This window comes from Rhodnius prolixus, unplaced genomic scaffold (assembly GCF_049639745.1).
Source record: "Rhodnius prolixus isolate KJV_2025 unplaced genomic scaffold, Rpr scaffold_15, whole genome shotgun sequence".
NCBI classification, from domain to species: Eukaryota; Metazoa; Arthropoda; class Insecta; order Hemiptera; family Reduviidae; genus Rhodnius; species Rhodnius prolixus.
In genome coordinates, this window is record NW_027411605.1 from 6374328 (window position 1) to 6400098 (window position 25771).

At 32.7% G+C, this 25771-nt stretch overlaps 1 protein-coding gene and 1 long non-coding RNA gene across 3 annotated transcripts; one reads left to right on the forward strand and one right to left on the reverse strand.

Annotated features, from left to right (window-relative positions):
- The first annotated feature begins 378 nt into the window (after nucleotides 1-378).
- Dlg5 (MAGUK family member discs large 5) lies at nucleotides 379-24803 on the forward strand. Of its 2 annotated transcripts, XM_074129689.1 has the most exons (30): nucleotides 379-673; nucleotides 1244-1342; nucleotides 2826-2964; nucleotides 3410-3575; nucleotides 3680-3838; nucleotides 4349-4510; nucleotides 4632-4874; nucleotides 5232-5431; nucleotides 5538-5692; nucleotides 6492-6708; nucleotides 6817-6952; nucleotides 7693-7823; nucleotides 9519-9654; nucleotides 9750-9872; nucleotides 9985-10222; nucleotides 10468-10650; nucleotides 11345-11450; nucleotides 11656-11825; nucleotides 12771-13072; nucleotides 13155-13315; nucleotides 13888-14064; nucleotides 15752-16017; nucleotides 16704-16866; nucleotides 17996-18151; nucleotides 18240-18364; nucleotides 18449-18671; nucleotides 19850-20073; nucleotides 20213-20442; nucleotides 20557-20776; nucleotides 21700-24803. In XM_074129689.1, the coding sequence occupies exons 2-30, from the start codon at nucleotides 1297-1299 to the stop codon at nucleotides 21807-21809; spliced, it is 5067 nt and encodes a 1688-aa protein (XP_073985790.1). In that variant the 5' UTR covers nucleotides 379-673; nucleotides 1244-1296; the 3' UTR covers nucleotides 21810-24803. The 2 variants fall into 2 exon arrangements, with proteins under 2 accessions (XP_073985790.1, XP_073985791.1); XM_074129690.1 differs by lacking the exon at nucleotides 13888-14064.
- LOC141454977 (uncharacterized) lies at nucleotides 17204-23127 on the reverse strand. Its single transcript, XR_012459068.1, has 3 exons — nucleotides 22988-23127; nucleotides 17994-18168; nucleotides 17204-17505 (listed from the first exon to the last, which is right to left on the reverse strand). It is a non-coding gene; the product is annotated as an uncharacterized lncRNA (long non-coding RNA).
- Nucleotides 24804-25771: the final 968 nt, after the last annotated feature.

A 25771-nucleotide genomic window follows, 5' to 3' on the forward strand; every position in this document is an offset into this window, starting at 1 on the left:
GCAATACTACATAGCCTTATTTTATAGACCTGGAAAAGCCGTACATCATACTGAAGCATTTAAACAATAAGCTAATGTTAAGAGTTGATAATGCTTCTATCAAAAGTGATAGACGAAGAATAGATATAAGCTGGAAGAAAATGTTTTCCAAAATACTTGTGAAACTGAAAAGTTTGTATTTGAGTAATTTTTCTGTTCAAATTCGTTTTGTATATTTTGAGGAGTTTGTTAACATGTTTCTACAAGTCAACAACTCGAGAATTGTAAGAGAGGGACGGTAAGTTCTTAAGTATTTTTTTCTTATGTAGATTTTGAATTTGGCGGCCAATGATATCAACATTAAGTTACTGGCAAAATGGCCGGCCAGTACAAACAGCTGTTGCCTTCATCAGTATCTATTTTGCAATTTCCAGTTGGCTTTCCTCGTAACTTCTGCACTTTAGGGACAGTTTCACTATGCTTTTTAAGATTTGTGCTTGAAATAGGGCATACATTTATGTGTTTCTGATACTCTTGATAACCACAGGCCATTGATAATTTGGATATATTTTTAGCATGTCAATAATCTTCCGGTTCTACTTCTTTTTTCGAACTGCAGCGAATTGGTGTCGATACGTCTGTCAACCTAAGTGAATTCGGATGACCAGCACTTAAAAACAGATATCAAGTTAAGGTAAAAATACTTTTTTCTTCTGTTGAATCAACAATTCTAGATTCCATTTTATTGTTTAGGAGGTTGGAGTTTGTTTTCCATTTTCTTATAATTACTTTTTTTTCGTTCTATTTGTTTAACGTATATCTGAGTTCGAAGTTATTTGAGTAAGTGTTCAGGAAATAAATAATTTAACAATATTTTAGAGATAATATTACAGTGATAATGTTAAGTTGTGGCATATGATTAGGCAGAATACGATTCAAGTGTTTTTAAAAAATAATTTTGGGATTCCAAAGAAGGCTTTTATTTATAAGTGCTTTTAATTTTTTTTCATAGCCCGTTGATTGTTCTGCACCAGTTGATCCGGTCATTATTTCAGCTACGCGGTGGATTATTGCAAACACTTTTCTAGAAGGGAAAGCTTGTCTTACATAAATTTCAATGAAATAATTTCACTTTTAATTTTCTTTAAGGGTATTTAATTTTATTTCACGTTTGTATCAAAATATTGTACGTTTACTTCTTTAAAATGAAAAATGTCTCATTAACAATTTTTTCCAACGTTTTACCTTAATTTTTATCTTCTAGATGGAAGTAGACATTTAACGTAAAAATTATTTATGGGATATATCCATTAAATAATGATGTCTTCGGGCAACTCCTCACTTGATGGAGTATCTAATTCAGGTTAGTTCTATCTTTTTATAAATGTTTATGACCTTACTATTTTTCATCTCTCTGTACATTATTGTAATGAAACATTTCACTTTTTCGTAACCTGCAGAACTGGCAATTCGATTTCAAAAAACGTTCTTAGTGCTAATGTCAAATATTGATCAGGATTATATGTGCTTTCCTATTTCATAGCATTTTTTTTTTTATTAACGGAGTCCGCCCATCCATAACAAAATTTACATTTTTTTTTTTAAGAGTCAAAGTAAGAAATTTCAATACAAAAATTTACGGAGAGTTAAATAGAAAGTATTTGGGTCTTCCAGAGATTATCTGCAGCGTGAGTTTTTGAAAGTCCATTGAGGTTGCTGGGCTTGTATATTCAGTTTTTTTTTTTTTTGATGCCCCAAAGTAGTTAATTTTCTACATCTTTAAGGGCCCAATTGATAAAAGATTTTGATCGTCAAGTCAGGAGAATCGAACTAAAAACTCAACTAATCTCAAATCTCTTAAGAAAAATTGCTCGCCTTTGAAATGTTGACATTGTTTCCAAATCTTATTGAAGAAAATTTCATCATTTTCATAGAACTTGTGCTCGTCTTGTTCTGCTCTCACTCACATTCTTTGGCAGTCTTCTGTGCTGGTCGTGTGAATATGCTGAAAATGCTCGTTTTCTCCGAAAACATTTTTTTCCGGTTATTATACTTTTTTTTGGTTTTTATACAATTTAGAGTCATTAGATGACGAGACATCCTTTTGAATACTAAAGGTACAATTAACAAATTTTAATCTCTTGTCCGAAGCATTCGCTAAAAAGCAATGATTCAGTTTTAATTTTTTTTTCTTAGCAATATCACTTATAAAAATAAAAGTTTTAGCTCTTTCGATTTATTCTATTCTACTTTAATTCTGTTAGTAAAGTAATCGCCTATTTTTTCAGGCGGGGCTTAACGTCCAACTACCATTTACTAGGTGTCGTGGACGGAGGCGACTAGCAAACGTACTTCACTATTTCTCATTTAACCATTAAATAAAATCCAAGGCCAAGACCGAGAATCGAACCCAGTACCATAATGCATATTAGCTTTGCAGGTCACGCCTCTTAACCGATCGGCTACCGTGGCGCCTTTTTTATTCTATTATTTTATTCTATTTTTAATCCAGTTTTAAAATATCCTCCGTACATTTATTTTAAATGTTGTGCACATTTGTGTGTGGGCTAGGTTACCCGCAGGGACTCCAAGAAAAAAGAATCCTTGAAGAAAGGATTAGTCCAGTTCCCTTTCAAGTTTTAACTTTCATTGAACAAATTTTTATCCGTACATTTCTTCAAATTTTCTTGTACAAATTCCATAAAAAGATGTTTATAACAACCAGTCTTTTTAAAAATATTTTTGACTTTTTTCACATGTATATTTGCATCAACATTTCTCCTCATGTAAATTACTTTCTATCCTTATAGATTCGATTAATAATTTAAAATTAAAAATTGTTCCAGATACGCTAACTCGCAGTTATTCCACTAACTCCGAAAGAAGCAGTACAAGTGGAGGAAGAGAGAGTTTACCTTCTAGGGATTACGATGGACTCAAGTCACAATGCGAGAAAGCAATGCATGAATTGCAAGTGCTTAGGAGGTAACCTTTTTCGTGAACTGTATTCAAACGCGGCGATCCCGAGTTGGAATCCAGCTGCTGGCTCTTAGATTTTCTCTTCTTTGGAGCTTTCTTACAGCTCACTGTCCGGTGATGGACAGTGTTGTCTGTAACAAGAAGAGAACACTATCCGAAGGCCGACAGTGACTGAAAAAAAGCCCCGGGCGCCAATGATTTCAGATGTTAACGCGCCCTAAATTAAAAAAGAAATTAAACACTAAAATACCGTACCAAGCGAACTTTGTCTGTCAGGAAATAGGCACTGATTTTTTTTTGTCGAAACGTTTTAAATCAACGGAAAAATGTAGAAAAACAACCTTACTAATTATCACAAAATACACGCCAAAACGGAAGTTGGGAATCGCTTGAACTAACTCCCCCTTGAGAGCATGGATTGTTTTATTAATATTATTTGTGCTATCCTTAGACAACACAGCGAGACTGTACGGCGATGTGAGCATACCATGAAGGAATTAGATTACTACAGAGGACAGCATCATGCTGCAATGGCACAACTAGTGGAATCCGCCGCTCAGGAATCATCTTCGTTAAGAACTAAATATGAACTTGTCTCCGATCTCAGGACGAGTCAGGTATTTATGCTTACAATTTAAATAGTCTTTTATAATATGTACATATGTATTGTAGATTTTAATTGTACTTGTTAATTATTTGTTTGGCTAATTTGTTTTTTTAGGAAGGAGACAATGGAAACATCGAAGCTGTCAATCAGCTGTATCTGACAACACTGTCCAAATATGAAGCAATGAAAAGTGATTACGATAACCTTACTAAAAGATATGATACTCTGGCAACCTCACACACTGTTACCGTGGACAAATTAGAACTGGCTCAGGTAATTGGCTGATATCTTTTTGTATTTATTTGTAATTGTGTCAGTTAGGCGTATTAATGCCAGGATGAAGCCTGATGTTCTCAGTTCTGTGTTGGTCTGTCGATTTGTACTTCCGTTAGGGGTCAAGCAGCTAGAGAGCGGAGAAAGAGAAAATCTATGTCACGTCTTTTGAATAAAACTCTGCACTTTATAGACTCGATGAACCATCCTTCTTTCTTACAATTATGTAATGGACTTACCTACTTCAGTGTTGATGGTCGAATAATTTTATGGCTTAGTACCAATGGAAATTCCTTCTTTTCAACCTTTTACTTACGAAAATGTTGTTCGATCTTGAATACTTTCTCTTGCTAGATAAGGAAAGCATTGCAATCATGTTATCATTAGATTATTCTGCTAAACATTACAGGAAAATCATTTCTAATTAATTATTTCATTATTAACGTACTGAATACCTTCAAATTAATTAATTTTTACTTAAATTATTAATTGACTTATTTTAAATTATAGGAGGAAATGGCGCGAGTTAAAAAGCAGTGTGAAGAAATGATGAATGAAAGGAATTTAGCGATTAGAGAAAGAAATGGTCTGAAACAACAATGTACCGCGGCGATCCGACAATGGGATATAGCGTTAAGAGAGAGAAATGAATATCAGGAAGCTTTGGTCAAGGTAAATTATTATTTTTTAATTAAATAACATTACAAAAACTTGTAGCTGTTTAGATTGGTACACGTAAGTGGTAGGATTAGGAGAAGATAGTCTGGTGCATTAACTTGAAAGTTATTCTCAGGTACAACAACAACATGAGGAAGCTGTAAAAGAGATCAATCAGGCGATGGCAGTGCGAATGAAAGCAAGCAAAGATATTAAACGGTTAACGGAAGAAAGAAATGCAGCTATGCAAGAATATTCATTAATAATGTCAGAAAGAGACACCGTGCATAAGGAAATGGAAAAGCTAACTGAAGATTTGACTGGAGCATTCAAAAAGAATAGTATTTTAGAGGCAGAACTTAAGGAACTACAAGATGAGGTTTGTACAATTCTTGTGTTTTGTTTTTTTTTAATGAGAGGATTATTAGGATGTAGATTTCAGCGAAATTAGATGGTTTGAGTTTTCTGTTTTTCTAAAAATATAAAACTTTTTTTTTCACTTAGGACTTAGTTTACTGCTATTTATAATATAATTTTTAAAAAACTGATAGTCCACTCACAAGACCTTTTGTATCTGAGATTTACGTAATTAATTATTATTGGTACATAGGATTAGGATCATGTAGAAAGAAAGTTTTACTTTCGTTTCTTTTTTGTTGCTCTTCGCCTACCATTTACTTACTTCATTTATAGTTACTAAAAGTATGTTTAAGAATTGTTTTATAATCTATTGTAGAAAAAGGCCTTGGCGTATCAAGTTGAAACTTTAAAGAGAGAAATAGCATCTGCTCTTCACGATCGAGATAAGGCACTGAAAGAGTGTAACGATCTTAGAGAAAAGTTTGGCGAGCTATCCACGAGCAGTTCCTTAAAGGAAGACGATCACCATAGACGAGATAAGACCAGATTGCTCGTGCAAGGATACAGCAGAGAAAGGTTCACTTGATATCATTTTTTATGAATAAATAGTTAACTAATAGTTACTGAGTAAACATTTGCCTGAATTCTAAAACGTTTTCATGTAAATTGTAACCTTTAACAGGGAGAGTGGCAGTAAAGATGAATGCGAGTCTCAGTCAGGATCAATGGAATTGTATGTGAAGTGTCAGAAGGAGAGAATTGAGAATCTGGATCAAGCCGACCAAGAGATCGAAAGAATCGGTCGACAGAATGACAAGTTACAGGCCGAGTTACAAGGTACTTTATATACTAATTATGTTTAATGAATTATGTATTGTATTTAATGATTAGAGCTATGTTGTTTCGTCCAATCAAATGTATGAATACTTAAAAAAGACAATCAGAATGGGTAAAGAAATAAGTCAATCCCTGGTGCCGTAAATGAATGCTTGACGTAAAGATCAGGAATATTTGAGGAGGCAAAACGTCTAACGAAAATTCAAGTAAAGCTTTTGTCTTGGTTTCCCATGACATAATAATTGAGGAAAAAAAGATTTGTGTGATCAAAATATTAACCTGGACATTGGATTAAAGATTTGAAGATTGGAAAAAATCTCAATTGATAACTGAATAGCAAAAACAGGAACAGTTCAAAGAATTCCATAAGCCTAATTTCTGTCGTACATTGTTGTTTATGATCGTGACAAATGGTGTAGGATACAATGTCTCTGAAAGAATGGTGCTGCATTCTTATGATTGCGTTGTTACTACGGTTCAAAGGGGGTGAAATCATTGTTAGAAAGTTTGTGAAGAATTCACTGCAGCGGGCAGTAATTTGTGACTATGTCACGCCACAGACTAGCTTTTCCATGATCTGTAGATGAATTCCAGAACCTACTCCTAGTCTCAATGTTACAGTCTCCAGTTACAGATTTCAGAAGTTTCTGCTAGTTTACAATATTATTTTTGATATAAAAAATGTTTTAATTCATGGTTATTGTAATTATTTATTTTATGTGCCTGTGGTTTCTTTTATTGATGTTTTATACAATGTTTGTGACTGTAAATAAATATTTTTTTTTTTTTATTCGAACAGAAGCTTTACAAGAAGCGGAGGTGTGTAAACGCCGAAGAGATTGGGCCTTCTCGGAGAGAGATAAAATAGTATTGGAACGAGAAAGTATCCGCACACTCTGTGATCGATTAAGAAGGGAACGTGACCGAGCTGTCAGTGAATTAGCGGAAACTCTGAGAGACTCAGATGAAGTTAAGAGGCAGCGAGATACCATCACAAGGCAGTTGAATACTCTGAAGTGAGTCTCAAATTTTCTGCATTAAGTTAAATTAATAGAGTTGAAATTAAAAAAAGTCTGATATGAAAAAAAAACTGAATTAAATTAACATTTCGTTCTATTATTCAGGGAGAAAATGGAAGCACAGATTGAAAAAGAAAATCGAATGGTACAGCTTCATTCAGTCGGTCACAACTACAGTCATGATTCTGCTATAGATACGGACATGCAGGAATTCGATTCTGAAATGTTAAGCATTGATTTGGCAAGTTGAAATTTATTTAATTTAATGTTATTCACAATATTTACAGAAGATATAAAGAAGATATAAAATTAATGGAAAGATTTTCCATAGACTAACCTAGCATGTAATTTATGTATTTATTTCATATCGTACCAGATCCACACTCCTTGTATCGTTCCAAAATCCTTGTGGAATTTGAACTCTACAATTTAATGTTCGAAATTATTGCATATGCAACTTTACATTAATCAAGTACTTGATAGTTATTTGTTTCAACTTAATTGACTTCCATACCGGAAACATTTACAAATAAGTGGAAACAATCATGAATAGCACTAACATAATTCAGAATTCAAAACTAGCGATAGTAGTTTCAGGAGTCTATCATGCATTGCGATGGTTAGTCTAAAAAATTGTAATAAACCAGTAATTATGCGTTAGCTACATTTGAATTTACTTAGATTAGCTTTACTTGAATGGCCAAATTGTTCGGAATAGTGAACTCTTAAAAATAGATTTTCTCTTGCTAGGAATATTTACAACTCACTGGCCAGTTGTCAGTACTGAACATTTCTTAAAGCTGGCTGTGCATTATTAGAAGTTCCGGGCGCCAATGACTTCAGGTGTTGATGCGTCCTAAATTAAATTATAAAAATATTAATAGCGTTGAATTTAATAAACACTATTACTTTGTATTTACTGTTGGAAGACTATCGTGAGATGTAACTCTTCACTAAAAAAAAATTGTTTTGTTTTTACAGAATGGAATGAACTCTACTGAAGATTTAGGGGTAGAATTATGTGGTGGCCGCGATGATCCACAGTATCCAAATGATACAGGAATCTATGTATCTTCGGTGGCCAAAGGGAGTATAGCAGATGGGAAACTTAAGTAATTTTGTTATTCTACTTATTTTATTTTTTCTGATATTGATAATTTTTTATTTTCGGAGCGATTTGCTCATAGTCATTTCTAGCAGGCGTCCTTATTTTATTTTGTTCGAATAATAAGTTCAACTTCACAGACCACAATTGATTGCAAAGCCTTCATAAATTCGTTCCAAAACTTTAATATGATCGAGTGTTTTCTTATAAATGAAAAACATTTTACGCTCTCAAATTTTTCTTGTATTTTGATTATTTACTGCCATTTTTAAGATTCCTATCGGGCAATGATTCTTTACAAATTAAAAAAAAAAAAACTTAATACCTAGCTCAAACAATTTTCATTTTTTCCCAATGCTTTTCATATTTTATATTTTTAAGACAGTAGAAACATGATTTATGTTCATAATTTCAACCGAACAATCTACTCTTTAACAAAAACCTACTAGTTCAAAAAGTTGAGCAAGTAAAAGAGTTGATTAAAACGCTAAAGCTGCAGAAATCAGCAAGTAACAAGCGTTTCATTAAAAGATTTCATTAAATTCGGAAAAATAGGAAGGGAGATATAGAGGTTTGAAATTTGAAGGAATTTAAAAACCACCAAAAATATAACCCTCTATATCTCATTAACTATTATCACTAGAACATTGTAGTTTATACCGGTTATAGAGCTAAGTTTTGTCTACAATTGGGTATAGAATTCAATAAAATCGGAACAAAAGGAAGGGAGATATAGAGGTTTACAATTTGAAGGAATTTAAAAACCACCAAAAATATAACCCTCTATGTCTCATTAACTATTATCACTAGAACATTGTAGTTTATACCGGTTATAGAGCTAAGTTTTGTCTACAATTGGGTATAGAATTCAATAAAATCGGAACAAAAGGAAGGGAGATATAGAGGTTTGAAATTTGAAGGAATTTAAAAACCACCAAAAATATAACCCTCTATGTCTCATTAACTATTATCACTAGAACATTGTAGTTTATACCGGTTATAGAGCTAAGTTTTGTCTACAATTGGGTATAGAATTCAATAAAATCGGAACAAAAGGAAGGGAGATATAGAGGTTTGAAATTTGAAGGAATTTAAAAACCACCAAAAATATAACCCTCTATGTCTCATTAACTATTATCACTAGAACATTGTAGTTTATACCGGTTATAGAGCTAAGTTTTGTCTACAATTGGGTATAGAATTCAATAAAATCGGAACAAAAGGAAGGGAGATATAGAGGTTTGAAATTTGAAGGAATTTAAAAACCACCAAAAATATAACCCTCTATATCTCATTAACTATTATCACTAGAACATTGTAGTTTATACCGGTTATAGAGCTAAGTTTTGTCTACAATTGGGTATAGAATTCAATAAAATCGGAACAAAAGGAAGGGAGATATAGAGGTTTACAATTTGAAGGACTTTAAAAACCAAATTTTAACCCTCTATATCTCATTAACTATTATCACCAGAACATTGCAATTTTTACCAGTCGGACATTTCTATTAAACACACTATTCTATGTTTCGGTTTAAGAGTTGATTAAAAATAAATAAAAGTGAAAGCGTTGATAGATAAATCCAAATAAAAATATAATTTTTAATTCAAATAAAATGAATGTAGTTTTATCGGTAGTATAAGGAGGCAAAGAGATCTTTGGAAGGACCATTTTAATTAATTTTCAATTTTAATATCTGCAGACCATACGACTGTGTGGTAAGAGTGAACAATGTCGACTGTACAAATGTTAGCAAAAGACTTGTTCTGGAGACAATGAGATGCGTGGGCAATGCTGCTATTATGGTGGTCAGAAGAAGAAGGTTATACACGGCACAGGTTAGTTAATTATTAATTTATTTAATTTAAATTTTGAAGAATCTATTCACTTTATTGCAGCTGTCTTTTAATTTGTTTTTTTTTTTTTTTTGCAGTTGAAGTTGAGCAAGTATGACCATGGAATTACTCTAGAATCTGGTATTTACATTTCAAAAATTTCTCCAGGTTCTTTAGCAGCAAAAGAAGGCAATCTTTCCGTAGGAGATCGGATAGTGAGTGTAAGTAAATTGGCCAAATTTTTATTTCATGATTCATAAAGATTATAGTCGTGTGTTTTATTATCACAGAATTTATGTAAAATGGTGAGAGATTTGTTGTGATTTGCTATAGATTAACAACAAAACCGTTGAAGGAGTGATGTCAAGTCGAGAAGCAATGTCGCTATTGAATGAAGCTAGAGATGTTCTGTTGATTACCACTTTGAAGAGCTACAACAACATGGCCAGTTCGTCGCTGGTATCTGGGAGTAGTGCGGGCAGTTCCTCTACAGAAAGCCGCCAGATGAACTGCTCCACACAGACCTCTGTCGATCAGTTGACCCATTCTCCGCGCACCAACCTACCCACCGGTATCGTATCATATATCTTTTACATATTGTTTCATACAGAAATTTTTGAAAACCATAAATATAATAAGTCAGTTTTAACCTCTTGCCTACTATTTCTTATTATAGGGTGTGATTTTCTTTTCTTTTTATTATTCTTTTAATAAAATTTTCTTGCCAAGAAGGTTACAACTTTAGTTCACCATTTTAAATTTTTGTTTGCTATGAAATTTGTAACTTTTGTAGAAGGCAGTAGTTAAATTTTTTAGGTAACTCTCCGTCGCCAGTCTCAACCAAGTGGGTGAATCTTGCTGAAGAAAAGAAAAAGAATCGTAACTCTTCTCCTGTAGTAATATCGCCAACTCCAGCAGAATCACCCACGTCATCATTCGACAGAGAAAGAGAATCGGCATTAGGAGTACTCGATTCGGTTATCGCAAGCTATTCGAAAGGTTTGTGTACTTTTAAATTAACATATACTTTGATCAAATTTTATTAAATTTTCTTCTATTTGTTTTTAATCATAGGAATGACAAAATAATTTGGAAATTAGATTCGAGTACTTTATTCATGTACTGTCTTTTTGTTTGTTTTTTTTTCACGACGAAGCATTTCATAAAACTTCACATCAAAAGAAAAGTGACCCGAAGGATTGCTAATTCGGTGCTAGAACAAATGCTCTGAAAACGCACTCACAAACTCTTGCTAAGACTATTTCACTTAAATCGGTATTTTCTTATATTATTCTTATATCGGTGTGTAACCACCTAATTGTATCAAAAATTGATTCTGCACTTACAACTTTTTTGGTTTTAGGCTTAAGCCTGCCTTATACACTGATGCGAGTATCTATTACGAATTTATTTAAACACGATTTAAGTTTTTCTTTCGAACCGACTGGCCATTTTACTTTCTCTCCCTAGAAAAACTAGTAAATTTTCGCACATAATAACTTTTTGAACTTGAATTTTCCACCGGTAATATTCGTTTTGAGTCCCCTTAGTCTGAAAAATAGCCGGAAGCTATTATAAAATTTTTATAGGTTAAATTCCATTTTCATTTGGAGAAGATTTAAAAAAATTAGTGTGGTCTAAATTTCAAGAGACCGTTGCTTGAGTGATTCTATTGCCAAAAATTAATTTTCAGGAGGTGGAACCATTAGGGAGTCTAGCCGACATAAATATTCTAATGGAAGCGATGGAGTGCAAGGAAAATTAGCCTCAATGGATGGCGGAACCTGGCCAAAAGCGAGGTAGTTACCACCTACTCACACATTATTTATGCATTAAACAATATGGGTCTATTTATGTTACGAACTATTTATTCTTAGTAATGTGATTTTGATTAAGTATATACAGTAAGTATTGATAGTATTTGAGATAAAAATAGTTTAATAACTATTTCTGTAAAGGACTTGGTGATGAATTATGAATATGTTGTTATTTGTGTTGTTAAAGAGGGTGTCCGGCCATTGAAGCAGGAACCGCGACCATCCTGCCTCCTCGCAGAAAGACTCGTCTTCCATTATCCTTGTTATTAAATAATTCTCCCAACTATCTTAGCTTTCCTGCATGCTGCGAACAGAGCCGAGCTGACATGAAAGAGTTGGATTTAAACGTTAGAACAGGTAAAACAACAATATTGACTCATGGCAGCGTCTAGGTTCTGTAATGAGTTTTTAATTTTAAAGATCGAAATATATGAATGGGTGATTATACTTTTCAGAGCTTGTTTATTCACAAAATCAAACTTGGAAAAGTATTGTATAAAACGCTTTTCTTTCATTGCTAAAATATTTCTTTAGTCCACTATTAGTGAAAAATAATTATTTTTCTGCATCATTAGTGACAATAATTCTGATTATTCCATTGAAATCAGTGAATGAAGTGGTTATGTAAATTCATTTCTAGAAAATAACATTTTTAATTACTTAATTTAAATATTAATCTAGATTGACTAATAATGTCTAGAAAAATGTTGATGACTTTTCATTTTACAATTGAGGGCGATATTCCTGTTGAATAAAGTGAGAAATCTGAAATAGTTGAAAGGGATAGGTTATGAATTTAGATTATATCCATAAAACCTACCATCTCTGCTTTACTGATACAGCTGTAAGCGGAGTATTGAGTTCCAAAATTGAATATATCAAAATCAACTTTCAGTTTTTCCTTTTGATACCTACCCTAGCGTGTAAACATGGTTTATATTGCAGTAGCCAATACCACTTTATTCAGTGAATCTTTACTTTTTATTATCCTCTCTCCTTCTCGAAATTGCATCTTGAATTAACTTTTATATTCCAAGTGTACACCTAAAGTGAGAAAAGCACATGATCTGGAGCTGGAAGTGCACTCATACTCAAAAACCGGAAGTGCTTCAGGCCCCAATGACCTCTAATATTGGTTCACCTTAACCTGGAAGAAACCCCTGAACATGAAAGGAACTTCATAAACCAATCATCAACAAATACTGTCTGTTGCATTGGTTCACCTAACTCCCACAGTGTTGTGGCTAAATAACTTTGGTTTAAACAGAACTATTTAAATTATTTTTATGAACTTGGTTACAGGTAACGCCGGTAAGGAAGAGTTGGAGTACTATGTGAAGAAGAAAGGAACTCGAAATGAGTTGTTAAGCGGTACAGCAGGACCGGGCCCAGACGATACTTCGCCCTTAGTGGGCAGTGTGGTTACTAATGCTGTTCACTCGAGAATCCACTCTCAACTTTATCCTGGAGCTCCACACTATCCATTACCGTTTCTACAGCATCCTCATTCACATAGACATGGCACTGGAACTCCATCTAATAATACCAGCACTGCTTTAGCTACAACTACATTTTCATTTCACCCATCATACAATACTATACAGGTTCCTAACTATTCAACATAGTGTCGCATAAATTAATTTCAAATTTACCTTCAAGTAATTATGAAACTTCAATTAATTTCAGTATGGCGGCCACCGACATTCACCTTCCGCTGATTGCCACTACAATAAGATGAGGTCTGTCGAAAGTTCAGTAAGTGCAACCGATCATGATCTAGACCACTCCCATCATCACCACTTTACAGCTCCTGGAACGTTTCCGCGCAAGAGGGAAGATCGTTTTAGGTAAGTATACTAGACAGAGTATTAAAATTAAATTCCAATATGCCACAGTTCAGATACTTTTCATTCCTAAGAGTTTCACTTAAAACGAAAATGAAAAGGAAACATAGCAGATCACGGACCTTATACTCGCAATTTAGAATGTTTCGAAACCAAAAAGTGAGCAATGAGCCGCCACACAGTATACTGATTGGAGTGATAATGTGCACTTTATTTGGGCCCTCTAGAGGCAATAATGTGAGGATCTCTCTGATCAAAATTAATTTCAGAATTTGACCTATTCAAGTGGTGCAGGTAAGAGAAAGTAAGTAACTTTACATTTTTTTCGTCCAATCGCAAAATTTGAAATGCTACCTTCAGACACAAGAGCGTTACTGCTAGCCAAATACTTGATGAGCAAGAAGAAATGTTTATCTGCATCTGTAGTTACTAATTGCAGAATATTTTTATTTTATATGTTGAATACAAATACATTTGTAAAAACTGAATTTATATTTGTAGTTTTAGAAATGAGGATTAACAAATTATTACGTTGTATCTGTCTCTTTGTTACTTATCACAAATTAATTAAACAGGATTCCATCCAATCCATCCGTGGCGTCCAAGTCTAGTGGTGCGAAAGTGTCATCCAGTAGTATAGAAAAAACTTCAGACCGTGGTAGTCCGATGCCAACATTTCATGTTGAAGTACTTTCGCCAGGACATCGCCAAAATAAGACCACTTCTTTACCAGATTATTGCTGGCCCCACAAGTATTTATTTTTTTTATTTATTTGCACATTATTTGGTGATGGGATAAAGTCTTTTATTTATTTATTTATTTATTTTTTTGTATATTTTTTTGCCATTAACGGAAGACCCAGCAGCGCCCTTGTTCATTATCTTTATTTGTTTGAATTATAATTGATTTACCAAAAAATGTATACTTACTTTTGCATGGAAACTCTAAAACTTGTATTTTTGCAATTTGTTCTATCAATTTTTACCCAAAATCCTAGTATTATCATAGTGAGATGGTAAAAGTTAGGAATCCTGAAGGGATGAGTGGACAAACATTACTATAGGGCTCTAGTCTCTCCGGCAATCAACAAAAACAACAATTACATCACCCCATTTTGGTGGGATCAGTCACACACCCAGGCAAATTCCAGCTTCATTATCTCGTACTCATTCACATTTATACAGCTTTGCATGGGCTGACAGTTAAAAATCCATTAACATGTGGACGAAAGAGATCATTTAATTGCAATGTAATTTATAGTTTATTAGAAGTTCCTCGAATACATAATAGTCTACTAAAAATCCCAATGCAGTGATTAGTACTTTTATTCAACCGTTCCGAAAGATTCGCTTTTCTGTAAGACTGTCCTAAACGACATGAAAAGGCTTTTTAATTCCTCAGTTCTAGTCGGCAATTCCACGTGCAAGTCAGAAAGACGGTAAAATAAGTGACATTAAGAAGGAAGTTTTCAAATAAACAGTCAATTACAATATTGATGTCATTATTTTACAATTGAGGGCTATATTTCTCTGTTGAATTAAGTGAGAAATATGAAAATTTACAAGTAAAAGTGGCAAGTTGAATGGAAATACTTATTACCACTAAACGCATTTAATGAAATGCCTTAAACATTTCTTTGGACGAGCAGTTAGTTGTGTGACGAAAAGCCCCACAAAGTAATTAACATCAAATAAAATCAAATGAAATCGAAATTTTATCAGCTGATGCTAACATCGTAATATTTACTGTCATATGGTTTGCTGAAAATCCTAATCTTTCTCTACCTCACTATGATTTGTGCTAGGATTTATCAATTTCGTCTTTCGAAAAATAAAACTTCTTGCGTATTTTGATCTTGGATATCTTAATATTAACAATTTTACCTAAAGATGTATGATTTTATCATCGAAGTCTTTGTTACTTTCTCTTTTAGAAAAAATATGCATTATTCATGCCTGGTATTTTCAAAAAGTTATGGAAAGATCCATTATTTGCGGATATCACTAACATTATTTGCCTTTTTTTGTTATTAACATCTCACTAACATTTATTTTTAATCATTCAAACTATAATGAACAGGGGTAAATAAGATAAATTGCTATTATTCCGTAGTTTTTTTTTTCCTCTGCCGAAGCATTAACATGGAACTACAACTCCATTTTGCTTCTTGCTTGTAAACTTTACATTGGTTACCCCCAGTTGTTGGGTGCTTCTTCGTTCTTTTCAAAGAACATGGGCATGAGACAACATGCCCCTTTATGTAAGTATCTTCAAAACGGGACACTTGAAGCTTTTAAGTACTCATAAAGTTACAAAAGTATCGTGTGTAAAGAAATTTAGCTGTACGTACTGCTATTCAGTAATAGTATTTAGTAATTAATGGTATAAATTATGGCTTATTATTGCTTGAATCAAAAAATAAAATTTTTAAATTACAGACCCTCACCAGGAGAGTTAAGACGGGTACACATAGATAAGTCTTCAGAGCCGTTGGGCATCCAGATCTCATGTTTAGATAGTGGCGGAGTTTTCGTGTCTACGGTCAGTGAAAATAGTCTAGCATCTCAGGTTGGCCTCAGAGTTGGAGACCAATTATTGGAAGTTTGTGGAATAAATATGAGGTGTGCAACGTACAGGCTGGCAGCCTCAGTTCTCAGGCAATGTAGAGATAGTATCACCATGTTGGTCCAATATAGTCCTCAAAGTAAGTACGTTATATCTTATACAAATAATTCATCATCCACGTCCACTGTAGGTTTTTTTCCTCTAAAGAGCATTGATTGAGAAAATATTCGGTTTTTTTTTGCAAATAAGAATATCCTTTTAAAATGTAATTAATGTAACCTAATGGATAGATTAGCTAAATTGGCTTGCAGAAGCAAGCAAATCTTGGTTTGGTTTGAAATAAACAATGATGTCTTAAAATTTTCTTTTAAAAAAGTCTTTAAAAATCACTATCTGGTGATTACTAGATGTTTTGCAACGAGAAAACAAAAATATTCTGGCAGTTATAGTATTGATATGAAAATTAATTTTATTGATCTGGGAGCCCGTGACCAAGATCTGGTGGGATCATTTTTACGGCTTCCTCTGACTACGTTTCTAAGTATTCCATGGTCGTTGATCTAAGTACTATGATTCTTGATCTAAGGACTATGATCCTCGTTCTAAATACTATGATCCTTGTTCTAAGTACTATGATTCTTGTTCTAAGTTCACATTTATAGTCCTCCAATATGTACAAAATATTTAATTCTAATGAAGTTAAATCTGATAACCGCACACTTATAGGGAAAATATCATAAAAGTGAAAAATCCAGTAAAGTGATTATGGGATTTCCCGCAAACTTTTATTTTCTTTTACCAAACTTTTCCTTTGTTCGATTTCAGAGTACCACGAACTGGAGGGAACAGGCAGCAGTAGTGGTGACAGCAAAACGAGGTCTGGTTCTCCGACTCCATGTAATAGTCCGCGATCCAATCGCAAATCCTTACCAACTCATCTTACACAGGCTATTACTTCAATGGCTGTGTCTAATGCAAGTTCACCCAGGTATGTAAACATCCTACTGTCGGAGATCCTAAAATTAATATCTCGAAGTTTTTTTATTGCTCTCCAAGGGGCTACGCCTTTTTAATCAACCAGGTTAAGAAGGTGTCTTTGACGTAAAATTAGTTCAGAAGGTGGTTGTTGACCTCTTGTAGTAGTATGGAAATTCATGATGAGGATTGAGTGCAGAACATAATTTTTTTGTGAACATATGCGGCCATACGGTCTGTATGACTTTTTTCAACGTTTGATTGTAACTCATAACCTGAAATGGTTCATTTGAAATTGAAGACCTTTACCAACTGTTATTTGTGAAAGACTAAAATTACAACAAATAAATATTTTTGACATATGATTTATTTCTTTGCTATGACTGTGAACTACGTCGATGCATTGGCAATAGGATTCTACAATCACCATATAGTATGTTCGCTTGAAAAGGGCCTTGCGTGGTCAAGATGAAGATGTGCTCGATCGGAGCAGAAGGTTTTCCATGGATGTAGAAAAAACTTGAATCATTACACAATTTTGAATCAACGTCCTCTCAATGTCCTCGACATTCGTCCGGTCATCATTCGGGTGATACTCTTGGTGTTCACCGTTGCTTGGTGACCCTCTAGAAGTTCTTCCAGGATTTTCTTTCTAAATATTCGATAAATTAACTATTACATGAATCAATCTGGGGGAAACAAATGGTCATAAAGAAAAAGAAGCGTCTGCTAACTTCGCAAAATCAAAGGTATGAACTGTACTTCATTTTGGACGGCGATTTAAAGTTTAAGTAAAAGATTTAATTTGCTTTGAATATGTTTTAACTGGTAATAATATGTTTTATATGTAATTGAATGTGATTTTACAGGAGCTTACACTAATTCAAGATACAATCGCAGGTACATTTATAGTTAGAGTGAGTTTTCTTGTTTCTTTTGTCACCCATCCTTCCAGTTTTCCCAATTTTCTAGTTTATTTTCCATCTGATAATTACTTTTTCATCCCCTTTATAAGTGTTCACCTTACACCAAGTGTATTCTTTGATTATTACAGTTTTATAATCTAAATGGTGTCCAAAAAAGAAGAAGAAGAAGAAGATGGTTACTGAAAGGATAATTAATCTTGGAATTTTTGCTTACAGAGCGAGTCCTGTATGTTGTAGCGATGAGCCTCGCTATCTACTCATTGAGACACAAAAATGCAGCAATCTTGGAATCAGTTTAGTGGGCGGAAATGCTGTTGGTATCTATGTGCACAGTGTTCAGACTGGTTCTCTGGCTTACGAGGCTGGACTCAGGTATATTCTCTGCAACACTAGATGAATTTCAGCAATTATTTACTTTTACATTATATTTAATACAAAAATTATGCTTAAATAAAAATAGAATGGGTGATCGAATTTTGGAATACAATGGTACGGACCTGCGACAAGCTACTGCTGAAGAAGCAGCGTATGAACTTGCAAAACCTGCCGATAAAGTTACAGTTCTTGCCCAGTACTGCATTGAACGTAAATAATGATATCTTGCAGTCATTTCTTTTAGAAGTTGCATTTAAAATAAACGAGGCATTAATTAACTATCATATCATTTAGGGTACAACGAAGTGAAAGATAAACCTGGTGATTCCTTCTATATAAGAGCCATGTTCGACAGACTAGGAGATGTAGGAGAAGTACTGCAATTAAGATTCAAAAAGGATGATATCTTACATGTGGATAATACTATGTTCAATGGAGTGCCAGGAAGTTGGCGAGCTTGGTTGTTAGATGAAGATGGATTTAGGCAGCAGTGTGGGATCATACCTAGCAAATACAAGTAAGTTATTTAGTCAAAATTAAATACGTCACTTTTTGTTGTAAATTATTGTCACCAGAATTATATCAATATTTACTCAAAACTGATAAATTGTTTTAAAGACAATCTATCCCCAGTATAGTACGTGCAGTGTACTTCAGATCAAAAGTTGTATATAAATACATACACTAATTCTCGGAACAAATGCGCTGGGGAATGAATTTTGTTTACCATCCTGACAATGTCTTATGTTTTCTTTGACGGAAGGTAATCAAATGCTTTCTCTGCTATTGCTATCTTTTCGCTTACGCTTATGGTTTACGAGTAAATTGACTTTAAAAACATAAGTGCAGGAATTGAAAGTAGTGACTTCGTCACTGATCGGCTATAATTCGTAAACAAACTACCATTTAAGTGAAAATTGCGTGTAATCATTTGTTAGTTAATGCTCACTAAGTATTGAGGAGGTTATTTTGTATAACCTACTTTATATGTATATTCACGCAAGATAGTAAGATATAGTAATAATTGATTATTTACAATTAGGAATTACTGTTCATTATTTTTGGTGTCTGATTCATAGTTTCAATAGGATGAAAAAATAACTGCTAGTTTCAGTCATGATATATTTTTATTATGCCGAGCTTTCGATCTAGGGACTAGATCATCTTTAGGGCTAATTTACTTACCGATCACACTCAGTCCATGAACAGACAACAGAAGACACACCAACCGCCTAATGATGTAAAATATTACATTGTCAATTAGCCCTGAAGATGACCTAGTTTATCATGACGGAAACTGGCATTTATTTTTTCATTCTGTTACAATTAGGAAGTTATTAAGATGCAATAAAACAAAATAAAAATAAAAATAAGGGCTTATTTTGTGTGTGAGGTATATAAAATTATGATTTCCATAGATGTTATGTGCTTAGTCATGTAATTCCAACAGAAATAGCTACAAGTTCAAAGAAAGTGTCCCCGAATATTTACTTCTATTGATTGAATTTATGTTTCTTTTAATGACTGTGATGTCAGATGCTAAAAAATATCTAAGAGAATTAAGTCCTATTTTAAAAATTAGAAATATTTCCTCTATTTACTTCCGTAATAATCAATTAAATGTTAAAGTGGAAATTTCATCCATCAATAGAGAGGTGCAGAATGATATTTCGCTTCATTATTATTTTTTTTTAGAGTTGAAGAAGAGATGGTTGTCCGGCGAAGTTTGGGCGATCTTGAAGGTGAGGCCAGACGAGGAACAAGACGTAGTTTTTTCAGACGCAAGAAACATCAACGATCCGATAGTAAAGAATTAGCTTCTTTCTCCAACATCGGAGTTGGCTGGTACAGTGACAGCGGCATGCTCAATGAAGATGCTTGTCCTTTAGCTTCCTATCAACGGGTTATACGACTCAATTGTTTGTATTCATTGTTTTATTAATTTTTAAGATTAACATGATATAAAAGTCTTATCCTTCTATTATTGATTCTTAAAAGAAACCTCAGTTAATTTCTTCTTAATAATATCAGTTTTGTTAATAAGATGATTATATTTAGATCCACAGTTGAGAGCAGTGCTAGTGGTTGGTCCGCTATCAGACTGGGTCACTGATAAACTCATTCAAGATTTCCCCGATAGATTTTGTCGTTGTGTTCCTGAAGTCATGCACTGCAGTCAAACTATCATGGACAAAGGAGTAGCCGACAATGTCTTCGTTGATTATAGGAAAAAAGGAAGTTTCTTTGAATGTACTTCCGTTTCTGCTGTCAAGGATATGTGTGACAAGGTACTAAATGTTTTTTTCCTAAAAAAGTCAAGTAATAATTTTTAAAACTTAACTTATCAGAAAGATTATTTTATTATTATTAAAAAAGTAATAAGTGTGAATTATAATTTTCAGAATGTTCATTGTATCTTGGACGTGGCGTTATCTTCTGTAGAACGATTACATCGCCATCAAATTTATCCAATTGTTTTATTAATAAAATTCAAATCAACCAAACAGATAAGAGAGGTAAAAGACACTAGATTTCCATTGGATAAGGTTACTGCCAAAGCAGCGAAAGAAATGTACGAGCATTCATTGAAACTGGAATCTGAATATCGCCATCATATTTCAGGTAAGATTTTATATATATATGTAAACTACGTCATATAAGTAAATAAGTTCTTTATGATTAATTTTCTAAATGAAGATTGAAACTAAGTTTGGTATGAACTCTTTAAACAATTAGAACAAAATGTGACTAACTTCATTTTACCTCGCGAACGATGTTGAAAGCTTGGCAAAAAATAAAAAAACTGAAATCGGCAACAATTTCTCTTTTCTTTTGGTTAAATCAATTAGTCATCAAAAAAAAGATGAATATTGATCAGTATATTGTTGTTAAAGGGTTGCCCAAGGGCCGTGCGACCTGACCTTTGTTTCGTTAACCTCTGCACCTAACCTAAAACGTCTTTCAAAATCCAAAATGTTTTGAGGAAAGGAAATTGATTTGCTAGCCACATCTTTTTACCCTCAGAATGAGCATTAGCTACACTGAGCACATGCGACTATTCTCCTCTTCATCTCATCCTGAGAAGGCTTTTTTTTTCATTGCCACACCGATAAAAGAGATAAGAAATGTTCCAAAGTCAAAAGCGCACTTTCGACGCCGATGTTGGCATTTTTCTCTTAGCTCCCACTAAAAGAATGTATTTTACTTTCTACACCACTTTGTAATCTTTGTTTTGTCTTATTTCCATATGTGGTATTAGAAAAGTGCAATCTAAAATCTATCAAACGTAAATAGCGCAACATTAAATATGCTACTTTTCACAAGCCAAACATTTTATCTTCAGGGTAAATGTTTCAACTAAGGACAACAATTCCGTTTTGCAGCAACACAATCAGTGTGCCAAATCTAGAAAACTGTTTGGTGAAAAGTCAATGCAAAAAGATAAAACAAAACCAAAAAATCTAATGAATATTAATGGTTTTTTTTTCTGAGAAAACTGAAAAACTGAAGATTTACACTTGCAAATTTTTATATCTATTTTACAGCGGTGATTCCAGCGACTGGAGTGAATATAGCGTATATGTGCACCCAGATAAAGGCAGCTGTGGAGATAGAACAGAACAAAACCTTGTGGGTGCCGTACTGTAATCAATAGCAGTCGGTTTGCCGCTGTATACGCTGTTCCTATTGGTGTAACAGTGTCTGTTTGTGGAACAGTCCTATTACTGCTGTTGCTGTTTAACAAAAGCGGCCGCAGACTACTATCTAGAGTGGGCCAGTCTGCTTTATTTTGTCCAATTTTGTTCATGTGATATTTTATTTAATTTTTAAATGCATAAAAACGCTTAATTTTATTGTTACGCACACTATGTATGTATATATTGTGCAAAAAATAATTGACAGCCCGGAAAGAGTAAAATTTGGCGTACATTTTTTCTAGTTTACTAACATTAACAAAGCAATAAATTGTATAATTAAGGGGAGTGAATTACAATAAAGAAGTTTAATAATGCGTTAGTTTGCGTGGTCGTCACGAAAGAGAAATGCTTGAAATGAAGGGATTGCTGCGGTCTAATGGGATAAAAGGGTCCACCTTGAGCACACTTGTGTACTACTAGGTTTACTTCACAATAATGAACTTATCGTATGGACATCATTTGTCGTTTATCCAATTTAATAGGAGCTGGGCAGGCAAAGTTTGGGTGGCCACGATCTTCGCGCGATTACTTTCATTGCTGAATACCTTCCACAGACCAGGATCTCCATACTCGAAGCACTGACCAATGACTATATTCCGAAGTAGATTCTTGCTTCATGCATTTGCTTAACTGCGAATGAATTTTGGCAATTCTTGGTTACAAAGTAAGTTAAAATCTCTGCTTTTCATGAAATTGTAATAATTATTGAATAGAACTTCATAAAAACAAAAATTATTCATCTTGTGAACTTTTTATCGGTTAACCTGTTCTTGTTATTATTTCTCCTATTGAAATAATTCACTACTAATGTTAATGTAAATAAACAATAAAAGTTTCAAGCTTGTAACTTTACTTCTACTGGGCTGTACACTTCCATATGGGTTAATTGGCACCTAGTTTTTATAATATATATAGTTCCTGATGCGATAATGGACATGAATACGAAATTTTTGTAAGTATAAAACATTATAATAAGGGCCTAATTAAACAATCTACTACTATTAGGTCATTTTTGAAAGAATAATCAACATCAGTTTGCACCATTAACTTTACATGATTATTACATAAGTACTGATACTACCAACCTAAGTTATATTGTAAATACATATATATTTTTTTTATGCTAATTACTTACTATAATTTACTTTTTGGCTAATTTTGCTGAAAGGCAACAATTCTTATCGGCGTATTTTTTTCATACAAAAACAAAGTTCTTTTTCTTTACATCAATAAAAATTTGTACGAACAAAAATGTAAATCGAGTAAACTTGCCACAAAGTAGTTTTTTAAATATTTATTTGTTAATAGATTAAATTATTGAATCCTAAAACCATGCAAATATTTTTATTTTTATTCATCTTGTCTGTATATTTTCTTTAATTTTTGTATTACCTTCCAATTTCAAAGTTTGGTTAATCGATTTGTTTTAACGAATTTGACTTCCACAAAGTTTGGTTAATCGATTTGTTTCAACGAATTTTACTTCCGCCAATAAAGTTAATTTCTTTTAAAAACTTTGCAAAAAGTCAATTTCTGTAAGCGAACTAATTGAACCAACACTTAGAAAAACAATAATCTGAAAACCGCGAGAATAAAAGAAGTATGGCGATGCTGCATAGTAAACAATGTTCATAAAAAATGGAGGATAATCGTCTTTTTTTTTCTATTAACCAAACCTCTTTGTTTAATTTTGTTTAAAACTAAATAAGAATGTTCTATTTGAAATTGGACTGCCATTGAATAATTAGAATGTGTTTTTTAATTCGAAAAAATTGCTCAAATAATTTGGAGCAGGTGTTTACTATTGTTACTTTTACAGAAAAAAAAATATTTGCAAAAGACCATTTTCTCAGATTAAATGTCAGAACATAGAAATAGAATCCTTAGAACATAAAGGAAATATTGAAGAGGTTCTTTCCAATGATATAGCCTGCTTCGCTGCCTTTGACCTATTTTGGTTTTGTCTCATCTTCAGTTTTTAGCAGACAATTGGCAAGATTTTTACTTTTTCTTTGCTGCAGTTTTTGGATAAATCTATAAGTATCTAATAAAAAAGTTAAATTTAAGAACCTTACTGACTGAGTCGAGACTATCATGTAAAAGCTCTCTTAAGATTCATATGCAAATGGGTTACAGAATTGATTTCTCAATCGACTTTAGAAATCAATTAATCTTTCTAATAATTTATGTGTCCCTCAAGATAATTAAAGTTGTGGTATGGAGATTCGAAATTATTGTTTTTAAACTTTTATCAAAACTATTTAAAAAGACTTCTAACAAAACTAGTTATTTTTTAAGATATTTCGTTGTTTACATAAACAACGTTGTTTTCTGCATATTTCAACTCCAAAAAGCTACTACCGAAGAAAGGGCTCAAGCATTTGCTTAAAATATAATTATTTCAAAATACTCAATACGTAAAATATTTTTAAAAAAATCTTAAAAGTCTTGTGCAGAAATACTAGTTTACAGAAAACAAAGCACAAAACTTGTTAGCACTATGTACTAAGAGAGTTATTTGTAGTATAATATAAATCGTAAACCAAATTTGATTATTATACGTTCAGTATAATTATGTTTGCTTTTTATCTTTATATGTAGTTATTGATGTGTAAACTGGTATAGAAGTTGTTATGAGGCAGCAATACTTTAATGAATCTTTTAAAACCGCTAATTATCTGCTTTTGATATTTGTTAGGTATATAAATTAGTTTAAGTCAGAAAAATAGATTAGATTATCTTTACACTATTTTGGAATAGAATCTTTCATCTATAATTGTAAAGAATAGGAAAAAAAAAATGTATTCTTTTGAAGAACGCTGCTGTCAGGTAGCTGCATTTCATAGCTTTACTTATTCTTTAATGCCACAATTTAATATTCCAATTAATAGTTTTGTATTCAATATTTTTTCAATTTACAAAAATTTGTATTCTGCTCTTTGAAGATTATGGGGGGGAAAAAATTACAGATTAAATTTTATTTGAGGTGTAGTAAATATGTAATAATTATTTCTTTTGACAGAATTATTAACTCGCAATAATGTACCTCGTGCCAAAGACATTAATTATGCACTTATTTCCAAATTTTGATAAAAAAAAAATTCATAATTTCTTTTTGGATTATTGCTAATGCAGTAATTTCTAGGTATTACCTTATAATGGTAATGTTTTAATATAATTGAAAGCGCACAACTGAAATTTTCCTACAAAATTATCAATCTAGAACAAATCTTGTATATAATGAAATAATAGTACAGTAAATATTTGTTGTGTAGTTATTATGTAAGTTCTACTGCAGTGTATTACTGCGGCAATTCATGTAAAGTACTGCTAATAAGCCAAAATTTATTTATCCAACCTTAAAATATAATTTTGATTGCGATTTATACAAATATTAATTTCGCAAGAACTTTCAATATTATAACTTCGTTTAACATGCAATAAACAAACTGCTATTAAAGTTATAATTTTTCTACATCATATTTACCTAATGCTTAACAAATACTTTTTAATTAGATTGATGTGTAGAATGATTTTGAGTGCTTTATGGTCATCTCATTTACTTGTCTAGTCTGACGCTTGTACTCTTCTTCTTATTATATGCTGTATGTATTATTGTTATTAAATGTATTTATATTTGTATTTAAATTTATATTTCTGGTGGTTGAAATAAAAATTATATATATGAATTCAGCTAGAATATATTCTAGTTGAATTATATATACTATATATAATATTTATTTTTATTCAATTAATTTGTTTCCCAAGTCGACTTCAATGTTGCAAAACCATAAATGTATTTTTTTGATTGACAGTGAATTTAAGTTGCAGTAATAACCCCTGTATTGATAAGACCAATTAATCAGATATCGATCAACTATGACCACATCATACAATGAAATTTGATTTTACTTCCTTA